General features: G+C 42.7%; 1 protein-coding gene and 1 non-coding gene across 2 annotated transcripts; both read left to right on the top strand.

Moving 5' to 3' along the window:
• Positions 1–13825: 13825 nt before the first annotated feature.
• Positions 13826–19723, top strand: Rbmx (RNA binding motif protein X-linked). The gene is made up of 11 exons (XM_070039647.1): positions 13826–14009; positions 14414–14492; positions 14696–14850; positions 15158–15289; positions 15480–15586; positions 16260–16431; positions 17118–17270; positions 17518–17632; positions 17735–17860; positions 17945–18027; positions 18688–19723. Exons 3-11 carry the CDS (start codon positions 14820–14822, stop codon positions 18996–18998), a joined length of 1230 nt encoding a protein of 409 aa, XP_069895748.1. The 5' UTR covers positions 13826–14009; positions 14414–14492; positions 14696–14819; the 3' UTR covers positions 18999–19723.
• On the top strand, positions 15337–15403 carry LOC138840555 (small nucleolar RNA SNORD61). The gene has a single exon (XR_011376121.1). It is a non-coding gene; the product is annotated as a small nucleolar RNA SNORD61 (small nucleolar RNA).
• Positions 19724–20278: the final 555 nt, after the last annotated feature.

The following is a 20278-nucleotide window of genomic DNA, read 5'->3' on the forward strand; positions in this document are numbered from 1 at the left end:
GACAGTGAGACTCCTATCTCCAATAAACCACCAGAAAACTGGAAGTGGCGCTGTAGCTCAAGTGGTAGAGCGCTCTCCTTGAGCTGAAGAGCTGAGGGACAGCGCCCAGGCCCAGAGTTCAAGCCCCACGACCCACCAAAAAAAAAAATTCTATAAGAAATAGGGGAAGGCGGGCATCAGTGGCTCACTCCTGTAATCCAAGCTATTCAGGAAGCTGAGATCTGAGGATTGCGGTTCAAAGCCAGCCTGGGCAGGAAAGTACGTGAGACTCTTTTTTTTTGGGGGGGGTCTGGTCGTGGAGCCTGAACTGTGGGCCTGAGTGCTGTCCTCAGCTCTTCAGCTCAAGGCTAGCACTCTACCACTTGAGCCACAGCGCTACTTCCGGCTTTTTTCTTTTTGCTTATGTGGTGTTGAGGAATCGAACCCAGGGCCTCATGCATGCAAGGCAAGCGCTCTACCACTGAGCCACCTTCCCAGCCCCAAGTCCGTGAGACTCTTATCTCCAATAAACCACTAGAAAACTGGAAGTGCCGTTGAGGCTCAAGTGGTAGAGCACTACCCTTGAGCTGAAGAGTACAGGGACAGGGCCCAGGCCCAGAGTTCAAGCCCCAAGACTGACAAAAAGAAAAAGAAAAATAGGGGAAGCTGGGAGGTGTGGCTCAAAGTAGTAGACTGCTATCCTTGATCAAAAAATAAAAAAGGGCTGGGAATGTGGTTCAGTGGTAGAGTGATTGCCTAGCATGTATGAAGCCCTGGGTTCGATTTCTCAGTACCACATTAATAGAAAAGGCCAGAAGTGGTGCTGTGGATTAAGTGGTAGAGTGCTAGCCTTGAGAAAAAGAAGCTCAGGGATAGTGCCCAGGCCCGGAGTTCAGGTCCCAGGACTGGTTTAAATAAATAAATAAGTAAATTTTAAAAAGCTCAGAGACAGTTTCCAGGATCTGAGTTGAAGCCCCACAACCAACCAAGAAAAAAAAGAAGTCAACCAACTTATCAATGAACAATACAAAACAAAACAAAAACCTGAAGTAAGGGTACAGGAACACGTCCCTTGGTGGTAGAGCACGTGGCTGGCAACCCTTAGGCTCTGATTTCTATCCCTAAACATTTCATTGAAGAAGTTGATGTAAGTAAAACACACACAAAAAAAATAGTCAATATCTAGCCTGGCGCTGGTGGCTCACGCCTGTAATCCTAGCTACTCAGGAGGCTGAGATCTGAGGATCGAGGTTCAAAGCCAGCCCGGGCAGGAGAGACCGTGAGACTCCTATCTCCAATAAACCACCAGAAAACCGGAAGTGGTGCTGTAGCTCAAGTGGTAGAGCGCTCGCCTTGAGCTGAAGAGCTGAGGGACAGCGCCCAGGCCCAGAGTTCAAGCCCCATGACCAACAACAACAACAACAAAAAATAGTCAATATCATTTATCGGTAAGAAAATGCAATTTGCATTTATATCATAAGTAAATGCACATTTAGATTCTAACAGAAAAAAAAATGAGCAAGAACATGAAGCTTGAGTTTGGCCCTAGTATCAGCACACACACACACACAAACTCTTTTCATGTTTGTACTTGCACTAAGAAACTACAGATATAAAGACCAATAAGAAAATATCACTACCGTTAAGGAGCTTTTTGGGGAGGTAAACAAATGAATATGATAATGGCAGGAAAGCTATATGTGAGGTATTAGGAGAACTCAGATTGAAGCCAGCCCAGTCTGGATGGGCTGGAAAGTCATTCCCAAAAGGGTTTTTGATGTGAAACATGAAGAAGAGTTAATGATTTGCTATGCTGAAAAGGATTGAAGGCCAACAGCTGGAAGCTGGGGCCTATAATCCTTACACTCAGGAGACTGAGATCGAAGGATTCAGTTTTGAAGCCAAGCTGAACAGGAAGTCAATTTAAGTCTTCCAGACTCTTATCTCCAATTAACCAGCAAAAAGCCAGAAGTAGAGCTGTGACTCAAGTGGTGGAGTACCAGCATTTAGGGAAAAAGCTAAGCGACAGCACCCAGCTCTCTGAGTGCCAGTACTGGCACACACAAAAAAATATTGAAGTCCTCATGTTCACTAGCTGAGAATATGCCTCTATTTAGAGAGTGTAGAGTTGCATGTGTGCACGCACGAGGGCACACATTCGGCTCCTACTCCTAATCCTTGTAGCTAGGATTACAGGCATGAGCCACTGGTGTCTGGCTTAAGTACTTGAATGGGTTAGGTTCAAAAAGGAGAAAAACGGTGAGAGAAAGACTAGACCCAGCCCAAGTTTATTGGAAAAACAGCAAGGGAAGAGCCTCCAGCACAAGCTACAAGAATCCCTACTTGTTTACAATCTGAAGTGTTTATAGTCGGTTTAAAAGAATGCTACAATTGTCTAGTGGGCGTGGTTCAAAACTAAGGAATGGTGGAACAATTGGTGGGAAAACAAGTTCACAGCTGGGGGGAGGGAGGGAGGCTAGTCGCAATGTTTACTCTAGGTCCAAACCAGTAGTTAATTTTGGTCTGGTGTTTGTTGCATGAATTTGTCAGGTGTGGGAGAGAGGGTAAGGCAGGGGTGTTGAATGAAGTGCAGCTCCCGAATTGGCCCTCAGGTTTTGACCCGTTCCCAGGCCACCACGTGGAGGTGATTAAGACCTGGAGGAGAGAAAAGGACAGCCCCACCCCTGGGGGAAAAAGGAAAATCAAAATCTGCCCCAGATTCAGCCATTTAGAGTCAGGAAGCCATGCACACCTGCAGAGGGCAAAAGTTCCCTTGTTCTTTTCTACCAGAAGGTATAGGACCCTCCCCCCACCCAGGGAGCCTTTTTTTGGGGGGGGGTCCAGTCGTGGGGCCTGAACTCTGGGCCTGGGTGCTGTCCCTCAGCTCTTCAGCTCAACGCTAGCACTCTACCACTTGAGCCACAGTGCCACTTCCGGCTTTTTTTCTTTTTGCTTATGTGGTGCTGAGGAATCGAAGCCAGGGCCTCAGGCATGCAAGGCAAGCGCTCTGCCATTGAGCCACCTTCCCAGCCCGGGAGACTTATTTTTTAATTTTTGTTGCCAGTGGTAGTGCTTGAACTCAGGATCTGGGCTCTGTACTTGACTATTTCTGCACAAGGCTGGTTGCTGCTCTTATCACTTGAGCTCCGGCTCCACTTCCACCTTTTGGGTTGTTAATTGGAGATGAGTCTCACAGACTTTCCTGCCTGAGCTTGCTTTGTCAAACTCTGATCCTCAGATATCAGCTTCTTGAGTGGCTAGAAATACAGGCGTGAGCCACTGGTACCCTGCTTTATAACCATATATGGCTTCTATTTTCTCTGTAAAATAGGATTTAAGGCACAGCAGTTCATGCTTATAAGCTCAGCACTCAAGAGGCTGGGGCAGGAAGATCATGAATTCAAGCCAGCCTGGGCCTGGACAGAGTTCCAGTCCAGCTTGACTATATAGTAAGACTCTGGAGAGAGACAGAAACAGAGACTGATGTGCAGGTATAACTCAGGACCTTGTGCTTGCCAAGCAGGTGCTCTACCACTTGATCCACGCCTCCAGTCCTTTTTACTTGCATTATTTTTCAAGTAAGGTCTTACTTTATGCCCATGACAGTCTGAATTATGAACCTCCTATTTGTACTTCTTACACAGCTAGGATGACTAGTGCACACCACCATTCCCAGCCTTTTCATTTTTGACCATTCTGGCCTCAAACTGCTATCCTTTTGTTTTTGTTTTGTTTTGTTGTTGTTGGTTGTGGGGCTTGAATTCTGGGCCTGGGCACTGTCCCTCAGCTCTTCAGCTCAAAGCTAGGAGTCTACCACTAGAGCCACAGCACCACTTCTGGCTTTTTCTGCTTATGTGGTGCTGAGGAATAGAACCCAGGGCCTCATGCATGCAAGGCAAGACTCTACCACTGAGCCACATTCCTAGCCCCAAATTGCCATCCTTTTGATATCTACCTTCCAAGTACGTGGAAAAAATGTTTTAAATGAGTGCAGAAATAGGAGAGTAAAACTGGATGCGGGTGACTTACACTTCTAAACCACCTACCCAGGTGGCTAAGATCTGGATGATGTTAATTTAAGCCTAGTCTGAACAGAAGAGTTTGCTAGACTCAGTCTCCAAAGTAACCAGCAAAAGCATGGATGGTGGCACGGTTCAGTGGTAGAGAACCAGCCTAGCAAACATGAAACCCTCAGTTCAAACCATACCACCACAAAAAAAGAAAATAAATAAATAGACTGAATTGACCAAGATGTGAATATAGAACTCTGGCAATACAAAGTTTTCATTTGGTATTTATGATCATAAATTTTATAATAGGCTGTACATACACAATTGTGTTTTTGCAACAAACAGAAAAGGTGAATTAACAACTTCATTCAAGGCTGAGTTTTTGCCACCCTAGTATCTCAAAAAGACATCAAGAATCCCATGTCAAAAACTGGTGTCAGGAGCTGGGAAGGTGGCTTAGGGGTAGAATGCTTGCCTTGCATGCATGAGAGTCTGGGTTCGATTCCTCAGCACAACATAGGCAGAAAAAGCCGAAAGTGGCATTGTGGCTCAAGTGGTAGAGCGTTAGACTTTGAAGAGCTGAGGGACAGTGCCCAGGCCCAGAGTTCAGGTCTTATAACTGAAAACAAACAAAACTGGTATCACAGTTCATCCATAACATCAGCATTAATAGCTAACACTTATAGTCCTATGTTCTAGGAATTGTTCTAAATGACTTCTAAATATTACTTCTTTAATCTTCCACACCCTCTATAAATACTGTTATATTGGCTTTTTGATGGTAAAGAGGTTTGAACTCAGGACTTTTGTACTTGCTAGGATGGTGTTTTACCACTTGAGCCATGCTCTCAGTACCTTTATGCTTTAGTTATCTTTCAGATAAAGTCTTATATTTTTATGCAGGCAGGGCTGACTTCAGACTTTGATCTTACTTATGCTTCACAGAGCTGGGATGACAGTCATGCACCATTATGACCAGCTTATTTGTTGAGATGGAGTTAATTTTTTGCCCAGGTTTACCTCCAACTTAGATCCTCTTAATCCTGTTGATCTTGCTGAGTAGTTAGGATTTAGGCATGAGCCATTTTGGCCTGACCTATAAATATTATTGTTACCCTGGGGCACCAAAAAATTATAGAATTACCCAAATTCTTCCAGCTAGAAAGTGGCAGAGCCAGACATTGAGCTTTTTATTATCTCAACATCCTTAAACACATTTTGTTTTTTTGTTGGCCGTGGGGCTTGAACTCGGGGCCTGGGTGCTATCCCTGATTTGTTTGCACAAGGCTAGTGCTCTACTGCCTTTCTGCTTTGAGCCACAGCTCCACAGTTTTTGAGTGGCTTATTTGGAGATAAGAATCTCACAGGGTCTTATCTGCCTGGAGCAGGATTTGAACCACATTCCTTAGATCTCAGCCTCCTGAGTAGCTAGGATTACAGGCATAGGCTACTGGCACCCAGCTCTAAATACACCTCCTATCCATTTCTATGACCATTACCCTACCTAGACCAAGGAAAAGGGCCAATTTAAAAAGTTAAAATTTAAAATTAGTTAGCAACGGGAATCTGTGTTGTTCTTCTAATTCAATATTGCTCTCAGGGCTTGGCCCACTGACCAGGCTTCCCCCAGGGGATCTTCCCAGAATCCTCCTGCCCATTCCCCACTCCAATCTTAATCTAAATATGAAAGCCCACTCCCCCTTCTTCTCTAGAGAGGAACTTGAGAGACCTGGCGGGAGACTTGCTCAATGAATTCCCTAATACAGACCTGCCCCACAAACTTACCAAACTGGTTGAACCCTCCAGCTACCTGTGACCCTGCCCCCAACCACCCCCTACTTAAATCCCTCCACCTCCTACCCCGATGATGATGCCTTGTGTCTCCTGACTCTCCTCAGTTCACCATGGTGTCTGTCTTCAACTTTCCATTAAAATTGATCTGGTCTGTTGAGTTTTGCTTTCTGCTCTTTTTTTTTTTTATTTTAATACCCACGTAACTCAAGCTTCCTAACAGTGAGGATTTAGGCCCCCCCCCTTTTTTTTTTTTGGTATGGTCGTGGGGCCTGAACTCTGGGCCTGGGCGCTGTCCCTCAGCTCTTCAGTTCAAGGCAAGCGCTCTACCACTTGAGCCACAGCACCACTTTCGGCTTTTTTTCCTTTTGCTTATGTGGTGCTGAGGAATCGAACCCAGGGCCTCATGCATGCAAGGCAAGCGCTCTACCACTGAGCCACCTTCCCAGCCCCTAGGCCCCCCCCCCCCTTTAAACATCTTACAGTAGAAGGCATGCCAGCTTGGCAAGCTGAGACCAGCCTTTGAAAATGAAAAGACTATTTCAAAAATTCAGCCTTCAAAACAGAATGCCCTGCCACCATCCTTCCTTAACTCCTCATAATGTTAGTTGGAAGAGTGGGTATGGTGATGGCAGAGACGGACTTAACTGAGAACTACAGTTTCAAGTGGGACTCAGTAGGCCTTCTCTGATGGACCAGTTGTTCTACACTTCATTTGCATAGGAGTAAACAATAAGAGCACAGCTCATGATATAAAAATCCCCTATTCAGCCACTGAAGGAAAGAGTAGCAACAGCTTTGGATTGAGTTACTTCTCTTTTGAATAGTTTTTCTCACTCACCCAGTGCTGAAGTCTTCATTCATTTAATTCTTTAACACAAGAACCTGAGAAGGCTACAGCAAAAGCTGCCCAGAGTAATGCTGCAACACTGGCAGGCATTGCCTGCTATAGAGCTGTAATCCTAGTGGTCTTCTGCTGCTGTGGATCCCAAAGGGCTGTGGCAAGAATAAGAATAGTGTCTGCCCACTGCAAACCACAAAAGAAATCTGTATCACAAGGCATATCATATCTTATTCAAAATCCTACCTTAAACCCCTAAGAAATCTCCCAGCTTCCACATACGCCCCCTTGGAAACTGATGGTCTGCTCAGCTCCAATTTGAAATTCACAAAACACAGTTCAGCTCCTCATTTCCCCAGGTTAAAACTCTTCACTGGCTTCTTCTTGTTCTTAGGTGCCCAAACTCCTTACCAGAATTTACAATGTTGTTTGTTTTTTGTTTTTTTGTTTTTTTGCCAGTCATGGGACCTGAACTCTGGGCCTGGGTGCTATCCCTCAGCTCTTCAGCTCAAGGCCAGCACTCTACCACTCGAGCCAGACTGCCACTTCAGCTTTTTCTGTTTTGTGGTGCTGAGGAATCAAACCCAGGGCTTCATGCATGCGAGGCAAGCACTCTACCACTGAGCCCCTCTTATTTATTTATTTTCTCAGTCATGGGGCCTGAACTCTGGGCCTGGGTGCTGCCCTCAGCTCTTCAGCTCAAGGCTAGTGTTCTACCACTTGAAGCACAGCACCACTTCCAGCAATTTCTTCTTAAGTGGTGCTAAGGAATTGAACCCAGGGCCTCATGCATACATACGAGGCAAGTACTCTACCACTGAGCCATCTTCCCAGCCCTCCATGCTACCTTCTAAGCTCACTATTGACACCTTGCCACTGTTTCCTCTTAATCACTATACTCCAGTTATAGCTGCTTCATTTATATTCGCCAGTTACATCAAATTCATTTTCCTCAGCCATTGCGTGTGCTGTTACTACTCTCTAGAATATTCTTCCTGCAGTTATTTCCATGGATGCTTACTTCTTTTATTCATTTATTTTACTTTTTTGTCAGTCATGGGTCTTGAACTCTGGACCTGGGTGCTGTTCCTCAGCTCTTCAGCTCAAAGCTAGGACTCTACTACTTGAGCTACAACACTACTTCTGGTTTTCTAGGGGTTTATTGGAGATAAGACTCTCAGGGACTGCCTGGGCTGGCTCCTCAGATCTCAGCTTCCAGAGTAGCTAGGATTACAGGCATGAGCCACTAGTGCCTGGTTGGGTTTACTTTTTTTTTTTTTTTTTTGTCAGTCATGGGGCTTGAACTCTGGGCTTGGGCGCTGTCCCTCAGCTCTTCAGCTCAAGGCGAGCGCTCTACCACTTGAGCTACAGCGCCACTTCCAGTTTTCTAGTGGTTTATTGGAGATAGGAGTCTCACGGTCTTTCCTGCCCGGGCTGGCTTTGAACCGCGATTCTCAGATCTCAGCCTCCTGAGTAGCTAGGATTGCAGGTGTGAGCCACCGGCGCCCGGCTGGGTTTACTTTTTTATTACTGAACTCTTACAGAGTTCTTCCTTGACTGTTCTAAATAGGTTTTTATTCTCTATTACCACAACTCATTTTCTTCGTGGAAATTCATTGTCTATTAGACTGTAAGCTTCATGGAGGCACAGACTGAATATGTTTTGTGCTCTCACCATTGTCTGTTAGTCCATAGCACAGTGTCTATCACATATGAAGAAATCAATGAATATGTTTATCAAGGAAATAAATTAATGAATTTAAGTGGTAATGTCAAGTGGGAAGTTAGATATGCAATTTTGGACCCCAAGGGATTAATTTGGCAAAGAAATCTAAGTCTCAGGTGCTGGGAAGGTGACTCAGTGGTAGAGTGCTCGCCTTGCATGCATGAGGCCCTGGGTTCGACTCCTCAGCACTACATAAGCAGAAAAAGCTGGAAGTGGCGCTGTAGCTCAAGTGGTAGAGCACTAGTCTTGAGCTGAAGACCTGAGGGACAGTGCCCAGGCCCAGAGTTCAGGCCCACAACTGGACCCGAAAAGAAAAGAAAGAAATGTAAGTCTCAGGGCTGAAAGTATAGCTCTGAGATAGTTTGCCTAGCATGTATGAGATCATGGGTTCCATTCCTAACACTGAAAGAATGAAAAAAATAAATCTGAGATTCATAGGGACACTTATGGTATAGATAGGAATACTGTGTTCCAGCTATGTCCAAACAAAAACATGAGACCCTACCTGAAAAAATAAAGCACAAAATGGGCTCACAGGTATGACTGAAGTGGAAGAACACCTGCTCAGTAAGTATAATGCTCTAAATTCAAAGGCCAGTACTGCCAAAAAAAAAAAAAACAAAAACAAAAAGACAATAAAAGGAAAAAAAATCAGGGGCTAGCAACAAAGCTGGAATAGTTGCAATATATAAAAAACAAGCCGGGTGCAGGTGGCTCATGCCTGTAATTCTGAGGAGGCTTAGATCTGAGGATCACGGTTCAAAGCCAGCCCGAGCAGAAAAGTCCATGAGACTCTTATCTCCAATTAACCACTAGAAAACCGGAAGTGGTGTTGTGGCTCAAGAGGTAGGTAGAGAACTCGCCTTGAGTGGAAGAGTGCGGGAATAGTGCCCAAGCCCAGAGTTTAAGCCCCACGACCGACCAAAAAAAATTATATATATATATATATATATATATATATATATATATATAAATACTAGACTTGGGAGTGGTGGCTCACTCAGCCTTAATCCTAGCTACCTCAGGAGTGGTAAACCAGAGGTTGTGACCCAAAGCCAGCCTGGGTCAAAAACAAATAAAAACAAAAGAAAACAAACAAAAAAAAAACATGCTTCACCAGACTCCACCTCAACTAATGTTTGGGTATTATATTGACTGTCATCTCAACAATGCAAAGAAGTACAAACAGGAAGAGTACAGTTCAGGCCAACCTGGGCATAAAGTAAGACTTTATCTGAAAAATAACCAGTGTCTGGCTGGGAATGCAGTTTAGTGGTAGAGTGCTTGCCTAGTATGCATGCAGCCCTAGGTTCAATACCTCAGTACCACATACACAGAAAAAGCTGGAAGTGGCACTGTGGCTCAAGTGGTAGAGTGCTAGCCTTAAGCAAAAGAAGCTCAGAGACAGTGTGCAGGCCCTGAGTTCAAGCCCCAGAACTGGCAAACAAACAGATAAACAACAAAAGCCCATTGTGTCAAGCTAATTTATTAAAAAGTCCACCATTCCCTGTCCCTTCCTGTAAAAGGTTTTTTGTTTTTTTTTTGTCAGTCATGGGGCTTGAACTCTGGGCCTGGGCACTGTCCCTCAGCTCTTCAGCTCAAGGCGAGTGCTCTACCACCTGAGCCACAGCACCACTTCCACTTTTCTGAGTGGTTTATTGGAGATAACAGTCTCACAGACTTTCCTGCTCAGGCTGGCTTTGAACCACAATCCTCAAATCTCAGCCTCCTGAGTAGCTAGGATTACAGGCACCACCAGCGCCTGGCAAAAAGTTTTAATTGCACGTTTAACTTGGTTAAAATTCCTCATCTTTGGGGTTCAGGTTTCAGTGGCAGAGCACCTGCCTAGCAAGCCTAATGACTCTGAGTTCAAACCCCATTATTGCTAAAAGCAACAATTAAAAAAAAACCCTCTTCATTATGGAGAAATAAATAGTAAACTTGTATTTTATTTTATTTATTTATTTATTTATTTTTTGTCGGTCGTGGGGCCTGAACTCTGGGCCTGGGTGCTGTCCCTCAGCTCTTCAGCTCAAGGCTATCGCTCTACCACTTGAGCTACAGCGCCACTTCCGGTTTTCTGGTGGTTTATTGGAGATAGGAGTCTCATGGTCTCTGCTGCCCCGGCTGGCTTTGAACCTCGATCCTCAGATCTCAGCCTCCTGAGTAGCTAGGATTACAGGCGTGAGCCACCAGCGCCCGGCTAACTTGTATTTTATTTAGTCGACCGTTCCAGTAAAGACACTGTACCAGACATGTTGATAAAACAAAAAGTTTAACTTCTTGCTCTGTAGCTAAGTAGGCTATCTTGTGGATAGTAGCTACTTCGAGTGTTTCTTGCTTTTTGTAGCTAAGTAGGCTATCTTCTGAACTGTAGATTACTTAAAGTGGTTTGGACAGTTTCCCAATCTCTAATCACACACATTCTTTTCTCTCCTCCTCCTTTGTGCTTCAAAGAAGATAAACTTTTTAAGAGTGCGTTGGAGGGTTATCTTTCTGTAGATGGGAGAAGAGGCATAATGCTACATCTTTTTCTTTGAAAATAGCCAGTATGATGGGAGAACTTGAATTTATGCATCTCAAAGAGATCCCTAGTTTAATGAATGAGAGATTATTTTGAATGATAGATTATTTCTCTAAATGGAATGGAATGAAGTTTTTTTACAACTATGGAGGTTTTGTTTTCTTTAAACATTTTTTTAAAGTAAAAAGTATGAGCGCCTTATATATAAATTGCACTTTCAAACAAGGCTACCAGTATTTGTTGAATATCTAACTCTGTACCCATCTAATGCTAATATAAGAATTTGCTGGTCAATAAGTGGGCATTTATTTGGCATTGATTATACTGTAAGCTTATGTAGAGGTAAAGTAATATTGCTTAACTCAGTCTATCAATCACCAAGAGGATATCTACAGAGAAACCATAAACCAAAGGAAAAATATATTTTAAAGAAAATCTGAGGACTGGGAATGTGGCTTAGTGGCAGAGTGCTTGCCTAGTATGCATGAAGCCCTGGGTTTGATTCCTCAGTACCACATAAACAGAAAAAGCCAGAAGTGGCCCTGTGGCTCAAGTGGTAGAATGCTAGCCTTGAGCAAAAAGAAGCTCAGGGACAGTGCCCAGATCCTGAGTTCAAGCCCCAGGATTGGGGAAAAAAAAAGAAAGAAAAGAAAATCTGACTACAGTTAATAACAACCCACAGTTGTGACTAGAAGCAGCAAGGGGAAGGGGAGAACGGGAAAGGAAAGATGGGATTCAGAGATAATTTGGGGGCATTGTAAGACTCACTCATCCACTTGCCTACTGGGCAGTTCCACAGGCAGGCGATTTTAATTCTGGAGAAATTTGTCCATGAATTCCATTACCCACTGCAATATAAATTAGTAGCATTTTATCACATTTCCTACCAGTGATTTTTTTCTCCAGGGACATATTTCACTAGTTTACATTGTGTGATGTTAAGTTTATATTGTGTGACATTAAACCTTTTCTTTTCACATGACACTCCCCTTTTTAAATAACTCCATTCATTCTGATGGATTTTTATTAGTATTTCTAAGGTGACAATATAGAAAATATCTCTATTAAAAAAAGATCTCAACTGAGAGCATCAGATTTCTCTATCTGTACAAGTGAAACTTGCTCCTTAGCAGCCAGTTTAATAAATGGTTATCACCACCTGTCCAGTAATACCAGATTTTTTTTTTTTGCCAGTGCTGAGGCTTGAACTCACAGACCCGGGCACTGTCCCTGAGCTTTTTTTGGTCAAGGTCAGCCCTCTATCCCTTGAGCCACAGTTCCACTTCTGGCTTTTTCTGTTTATGTGGTACTGAGGAATTGAATCTAGGGCTTCACCCAGAGCTTCATGCATGCTAGGCAAGCACTCTTCCACTGAGCCACATTCCTAGCCCATATAAGGGATGTCTTTGATGTAATCACTTCCCAAAGACACCTCCTCCTTCCTAATACTGCTAGTACTGTCACTTGGGGGTTTAAGGTTTTTAACAAAGAAATGGTGGGGGAGGGACACAAATATGTAGAAGATAACATTATCTGATTCCTTAGCAAATCCTGTTCACATCACTTTCCACATACATTGAGCAATTGTGTCTCCACTTCCGCACCCAAGTCCACTGCTACCACTCTAGTTCAAGGCAGTATCCTCTCTCTATGGTCTTCTCCCAGTTTTGTTAGTGTTTGTTACTGATTCCAGACTTACCTACTTAACATATTTTAATGGGCTCACAGGTCCTGTTTAACTGCTTGCTCATTTTATGTTCAGTAAAATCCCTGGGGTCATGGCCCTCTTTCAGTCCCTGATGCACCAAGCTCTTTCCCTCCACACTGGGCTTAGAGCTCTTCTGAAGGAAAATTCCCTTAGCTGTTCCCACGGTTTCTTCTCTTCCTTCAGCTGAGTTTTTTCAGTCATCTCCTCAGATGGGCATTTTCTGAAGTCTCAATCAATTCAATCTTCCTAATTATTGCTCAGTCAGTGATCTAGTTAACTTCCTCCTTGGTAGTAGCTACACCATGCTTTTATTGTGGTTATTGATTGTATTTATTTTGGTTAATCTTTTAAAAATGAAATATTAAAAATTTTAAGTATTTTCCCGCATCTAGTGTAGTAGCATGGGCAGATTAAAAAAACAGAAGTTGGGGGAAAAAGGGGATAGAGATTTAGCTGAGTGGAAGAGCACTTGCCTGGCAAGTGCAGGGCCCTAAGTTTGTTCTTCAGCTTTGGCAAAAAATTAAAAATGTAAAGTGTCCTCTTAAGTTTGATTTTCAGGCAAACAAGTTTTCTTGCATGTTGTGAGTAAACATTAAAATTCCTCGTGATATTCAAACTGGGAATCTTGTGCTTTTATTTGGTAAACCTGGAAGCCTTAAGAAGGTGCACCTGGCACTTACATCACTTGTTTTGGGTTGTGTTCATAATACCTCACCAGAGCTTGTCATTTAGTAAGTATTCACTAAATTGTTTTTTAAAATGAATTCCCTGCATGCTGTTCCTAAGTTTTCTTTTCACTAGGTGTTTATTTAGCGGTTTCTTTCGTTCATTAAAAATTCTTGTTTAAGATCATTTTGGTAAAAAAAATCCTCAAAGTTCTTTGTTTTCTGTTGTGGAAAATCATCCTATTGCCTTTAGAATGTATGGAAAAATACAAAGTAAAGTTTTCCACCTTGCCTCGTTCACTTGGACGTTTGATACATTTTACTTCTTAAGTGAAGCCGGTGCACCATTTTAGCAGAAAGCAAAAACGCGCCTTTGGGGAGAATAGGTGGGGGCAGGGAAGACGGTTAGAATCGGGCGCCGGCTTACATCGCTCTGGAGTCCTGGGAAATGGGAGGAGCGAATAGTGAGTGACAAACAGCCTGACCAATGAGGAGGCTGGGAACTACTCCCCCTCCCTTCGTGTTTCAAATTCTACGCTTCGTTTCCATCCGGGTTCTTCAGCCTCGTTCCCGGGTAGTATAAAGTTTGCTGTCTCCTTTGTTCGCCCTCGTTGCGCAGTAGTGCTAGCGGCATCTCCGTTCGGTTCCGGGTCTCGGTAGCTGTCATATATACATATACATATATATATATTTTTTGGTGCCGCGCTGTTTGGAAGGTCCGGTCGGCGAGCTCGTTGGAGCTTGGGCCCGTCGCCACCCTCTCCGGTACGTGTCTCCTTTCTTTGGTGTGTTTCTCGCATACTTGGCCACGTTACGGCTTTAGATTATCTCCCTGGAGATGGGGGTGGCGGGCGCCATTTTAAGAGCCCCGAAGGTGCCGACCTATAGAAAGGTGAGCAGGTGAGGAGAAAGCACTTAGGGGGTACGTGGAGGGGCGTGCCTGGTGGAAGTTTGGCTGTCGCCTGCGGGAGTGGGGGCGGAGGTCAGCGCTTTGTGGGCTTGGCGCGGGCGTGGGAGCGACCGCGCCACCGGCGTCCCTGCCTGGGACGGTGCGGCCGCTCGCGTGGGGCATGTGGACTTGGCGGCAGCTTCCTGGGTCAGCGGCGGCCGCAGAGAGGAAGCCTTTTGACTCTTCCCAGTCAGTGTTGGTTTTTTTTTTTTTTTTTAAGTTAGTTCCTTGATTGGTTGTCGGTTGTGCTGGGCTGAATCCAAGTGTCGCCATTTTGTCTATTCCACGCGGTTTTTAACGTGAGTCTTAATTAGGTTCCGCTACGGTCTTGGGCGCGTTGAGCGTTGGAATATGCGCTTTTGCGTTTCGTGAATTAATATAAAGGGATGTTTTTAAATTTTTTAAAAATCTGGCAGTAACCTTTTGTTGGGGGTGGTGGCGGGGGGAGGGGGCTTGCAAAAGATGAGGCAGAACTTGGCTCAAACTTCGGATCTTTGCTTAGACTTCCTAGGAAATCGTGTGGAGAAAAAGGAGAGCCTTGAGAAAAGGGGCTTGGTGTTAAGTTGCTGCATCTGGCCAGTGACCTTGAATGAGTCCGTAGTCTTTTAAAACCCATCACTGCAGGAATGAGGTGGGGTTGGGCGAGCGAGACTTTTGGTGAGTAAGTAACTAAATAACGAAATCTAGGCTGGAGAGGAAAATGTGGCCTTTCAAATGTTAAATGGCTGTTAATAATAAAAGACAGCCAAGGGAGATTTCAGGGTAATGGTAAATTTAGACCGGCGTTTGCATCTACTTGAATGTGAAGTCGCAAACTTATTTTTAAATTGGTTCCTTAACTGTGTTGGAAGATTATCGCTATCTTTAGTTACTAAAGGGTTTGGTACAACAGGAGCTACTATTTGAATTGTTGGATAAACTTAAGAACTTTCTCTGGGACTCAATAATGTTTTTCTTAAAACAGAGTATTACTCGCCAGGAAAAAAAATGGTTGAAGCAGATCGCCCAGGAAAGCTCTTCATTGGTGGGCTTAATACAGAAACAAATGAAAAAGCCCTTGAAGCAGTATTTGGCAAATATGGGCGAATAGTGGAAGGTGAGTTCATCTAAAGTATATCATACGTTATTATAATGAAAACATAAGCTGTGATGAATATAAATGCACTGATCATCTGACATGATATTTTGTCCTCTAAGAAGTTCTGAGCTTTCTCTTTACAGATGTACTTTTGTTAATTCCTTTAAACTGGAATAACACCTTTTTTTCAAACATAAACTGTTTTTAGTACTTTTGATGAAAGATCGTGAAACAAACAAATCAAGAGGATTTGCTTTTGTCACCTTTGAAAGTCCAGCAGATGCTAAGGATGCAGCCAGAGACATGAATGGAAAGGTGAGTTATCTTAATGAGTAGCACTGCTATCTCCCAACCAGTCTCTTTAAGTTCAAGATAGTGTATGCTATATAATAATATATGTGTTAATGTATGGTATCTTAGAATCCATAATTTGATAACCTAGATCTGTGGTTCATTAGTTTTCATGATAAGCTAATAACTGTACTGTGGTTTTAAATTTTCATGAACAGTGTAGTCACTCCATCTATTCCTGTGATTGAGATCTTCAGTATAAACTCTTAATGGCTGAGTAGGTATGTTAAGTAAATGGAAGTGTCATTTATAAATAAACTGTTTACAGCATATTTCTACTTCAGTTGTGGGGCTTGAACTCTGCCACTGTCTGAGCTTTTATGGCTCAGGGATAGTGTTCTACCACTTTAACTCACAGCTCGACTTTGAGTTCTCTGGTGGTTAATTGGTGACAAGAGTCTCATGAACTTACCTGCTTAGAGTGGCTTTGAACTGGGATCCTCATATCTCAGCCTCCTGAGTATCTACATTACAGGTGTCAGCTACTAGTGCCAGGCTGATAGCATATTTCTTGAATACTTGAGGAGCAAACGACATATATATATATGTAATTTGAATATATATAATTTCAGAGGCCTACTTGTCATAGTCTGCAAAGTCCTCTTTAAAACTTAATAAAACTTAACTATTATTTAAGTCCTTAGATGGAAAAGCCATCAAGGTGGAACAAGCCACCAAACCATCATTTGAAAGTGGTAGACGTGGACCTCTTCCACCTCCAAGAAGCAGAGGTCCTCCCAGAGGTCTCAGAGGAGGAAGAGGAGGAAGTGGTGGAACTAGAGGACCTCCCTCACGTGGAGGACACATGGGTAATGACTTGTGGACTTGGGGCTTAGGGAACTGAAACCTACGCTTTTTGAAAGAATTTAGGCTTTAAAATTGAGAACACTAGCCTTATCTACTGAAATGGGTGCTGAGGCTGGAAATGCAACAGTGGTAGAGTGCTTGTCTAGCATGCATGAAGCCTTGGGTTACATTCCTCAGTTCCACAGAAACAAATGGCCTCACATGGCTCTGGGGCTCAAGTGGTAGAGTGCTAACCTTGGGCAAAAAAGGCTCAGGAACAGCTCCTAGGCCCTGATTTCAATTCCCAGGACTGGAAAAAAATAGTAGTGACTTTGGGAGAAAAAAAAAAAACAATGAAAGACCTCCTAAATTAGTATTAATTTACATACTATTATCTAAGGAGTATGTTCTGTAAGAAAAGTCTGTTTTGAACAGTCATAGGTGTTAAACGTAAGAAAAATGAAATGGTTTTGTGTCTTGGAAATAACATTAGAAGTACCTTTTATTCTCATTGGAGCCTAATAGTCAAGCCCTAACAGCTAACTCCCAACTCTGCCGTTTGTATTTAAATCTTCTCAGTTTATAGTGGTCTTTTATCATTGAAAACTGAAGCTATACTCCCTAGCTAAGCAGGAAAGAATGAAAAGAATTTTTTTAGAGGTTTTCTGGATTGTGACTGTTAAATATATTTTTTTCTCTTCTAATGTAGATGATGGTGGCTATTCCATGAATTTTAACATGAGTTCTTCCAGGGGACCTCTTCCAGTGAAAAGAGGACCGCCACCACGAAGTGGGGGTCCTCCTCCTAAGAGATCAGCACCTTCAGGACCAGTTCGCAGCAGCAGTGGAATGGGAGGGAGAGGTAAATATTTGAAGCAATAATCTGCTGCCACTAAAAGAGAACTGAGTTGAAAAATTGATTCCAGATGGTCTAGTAGTACAGTTATTGAGCACAGAAAAGAACGTGTCAGGAAATTCTAGAAAAGAAAACTTCTTGATCTCCCTATTACCACATTTTATTAAATCTCCACTTTTCATAAGCTGAATGTGAGTTAGTTTGCATTTTAACTTTTGTCTTTGACTATTTATAAAATGGTTTTTCCCCTAAGCCCCTGTATCACGTGGAAGAGACAGTTATGGAGGCCCACCCCGAAGGGAACCCCTGCCTTCTCGAAGAGATGTTTATTTGTCCCCAAGAGATGATGGATATTCAACTAAAGATAGGTAAGATCAAAGTGTACCTTTTTTCAGTAGTCCTTTTTTTTTTTTACTAGTAATGTTGATGGATAGCTCATCCAAAACAAACCAAATGACTTGATTCTGTAGCTACTCAAGTAGAGATTACCCAAGTTCTCGGGACACAAGAGATTATGCGCCACCTCCAAGAGATTACACTTACCGTGATTATGGTCATTCCAGTTCACGTGATGACTATCCGTCAAGAGGCTATAGGTAAGTGGTTACTTCTATGCTTGATTGTAAAAGAACAGCTGGGAGAAGGTGGTTAGGCATTTAAACGTTTTGTTTCTAATTTAGTGATCGAGATGGATATGGTCGGGATCGTGACTATTCAGATCATCCAAGTGGAGGCTCCTACAGAGATTCATATGAGAGTTATGGTAAGATACTGTTTAAGGGTCTTGACTATCACCAGCTTGAGATTTTAGGTTCATGAGCTGGTTTTATAGGCTGCGTGGTGCTTGCTTTAAAAGGGACCTTTGCTTGCATTTAAAGGGATAACTTTATCAAGCTGGGCTTTTCCTAGTTTTGTGAAGGGCTTTTGTTTTTTCAATTTTTTTTCACTTATTTTATTTTTAATTTTTTTTTCCTTTGAGGCTGTTCGCTTGCTTTGGAGGGGATTTTGCTTGCTTAAAATTGGCAGCCTTATGTGTTTTCCCCCAACAGTGAAAAATACAATTAAAAACATTTTTGTTAACAAGATCAAATGTTTACCATTGCAATATGACGGAAACTCGACAGTTCACAATTGCAACTTATCACTGGAAAGTGGCCGAGTGTCTACTATAAAATAACAAGCTGTCTGGAATATCCTCTTGAAATACACACCGTCTTCAGTCTTTTCAAACAAACATTAAAATCAATCCATTTCCATATCTCAGCAGATGAGCAAATCCCCATTATGGCCAGCAATGGTAGAGTTTAAAACTTCCCAGTTAAGAAAGTAAACTTAGAATACAAGAATTCTGTAAATTCAGGTTTAAATGTTGTATATATACAATTTATAGTGTTGCCATATTACCTGACCATTGACCCTGCAGGTAACTCACGTAGTGCTCCACCTACACGAGGGCCCCCGCCATCTTATGGTGGAAGCAGTCGCTATGATGATTACAGCAGCTCACGAGACGGATATGGTGGAAGTCGAGACAGTTACTCAAGCAGCCGAAGTGATCTCTACTCAAGTGGTCGTGATCGGGTTGGCAGACAAGAACGAGGGCTTCCCCCTTCTATGGAAAGGGGGTACCCTCCTCCACGTGATTCCTACAGCAGTTCAAGCCGCGGAGCACCAAGAGGTGGTGGCCGTGGAGGAAGCCGATCTGATAGAGGGGGAGGCAGAAGCAGATACTAGAAACAAACAAAACTTTGGACCAAAATCCCCGTTCAAAGAAACAAAACAAAAGTGGAAACTATTCTGTCATAACTACCCAAGGACTACTAAAAGGAAAAAATTGTGTTAGCTTTTTAAAATTTTCCTGTTAAGTTCCCCTTCATAATTTTTATGTTCTTGTGAGGAAAAAAAGTTACACATGTTTAATTTTATTTGTTATTACAAATTGCTTTCAATAAGCAAATGTTAAGTGTGTAAGACTTGTACTAGTGTTGTAATTTTCCAACTTAAAGGCCACTTCCTATCTACTTTTCCCAGTAAGTGAGGCAAGCAATTTTCAGATCTTCCACAAACATCTGGCCACCTAGATATACATTGGTCTCCATTGAGAGATGAATCATCCTGCCTATACAGATAAGCTAGCTCTTAGAGGGTGGTCGGGGTACACTCCTCTTAGGATTTCAGGGTGTCTTCCAACTGAAATCTCAATGTTCTCAGTGTGAAAAATCTGAGATCATATACCTATGTTAGCAAAGTGCTACTCACCCAGTAAACCCCCCCCCCCAAAAAAAACAAGCAAACCAACAATGGATAATGCTGGCCATATATTGTCTTTTGACATTTCCTTAGGAATCTGCAAGAGCCTCCCCTTTCCCCTCCCCCCAGTAAGACCATTTAAGTGTGTGTTAAACAACTACAGAATACTAAATAAAAAGTTTGGCCAAAACCAACCATGAAGCTGCAAACGATGCTTGCTCTTACTGTTTCAAATTTTTGCAACTCTGTAGTGTCTCACTTTTAAAGGAACAGCTTGATTGCAAAGGAGAAAATAGATAAGCAATGAAGTTATCTCCAACTTCCTAAAGGCTTATGACTTCTAAAAAGTGAATCTATCAGCATTCCACATCAGATTTAAAGCATCAAATGCCTGTGAAACAGCAAAGATGGTAAGCAAAGCAAACTAGTTTTTCCGTCTAAGTCGAAATTGAACACTTACCTTCCTCATAGTACAGTGAAACATACTGTACTTCATGGCAGTGGAAATGCCTTCTAGATTAAAAAAAACTTTTGGAAAAGGAAATGTTCAATAGCATATTAGAAGTCCTCCAAATTCAACACTTGGATTTAAAAAAAAGCATGTATGACAGTTAAAGGCCTTAATACAAGCTGTTTACCGATAGCAGTTGGGATTGGGAGGGGGTATTTTTTAAAGTATTTTCGATGAAGACCTTTAAACATGCTTCATAATGTTTTACACTTTTTTTTTCAAATTAGTCTTTTAGTCAATATAAGAAATGGCT

The sequence above is a fragment of the Dipodomys merriami genome, unplaced genomic scaffold (assembly GCF_024711535.1).
Source record: "Dipodomys merriami isolate MVZ:Mamm:240054 unplaced genomic scaffold, mDipMer1.0.p SCAF_3, whole genome shotgun sequence".
Taxonomy (NCBI): Eukaryota; Metazoa; Chordata; class Mammalia; order Rodentia; family Heteromyidae; genus Dipodomys; species Dipodomys merriami.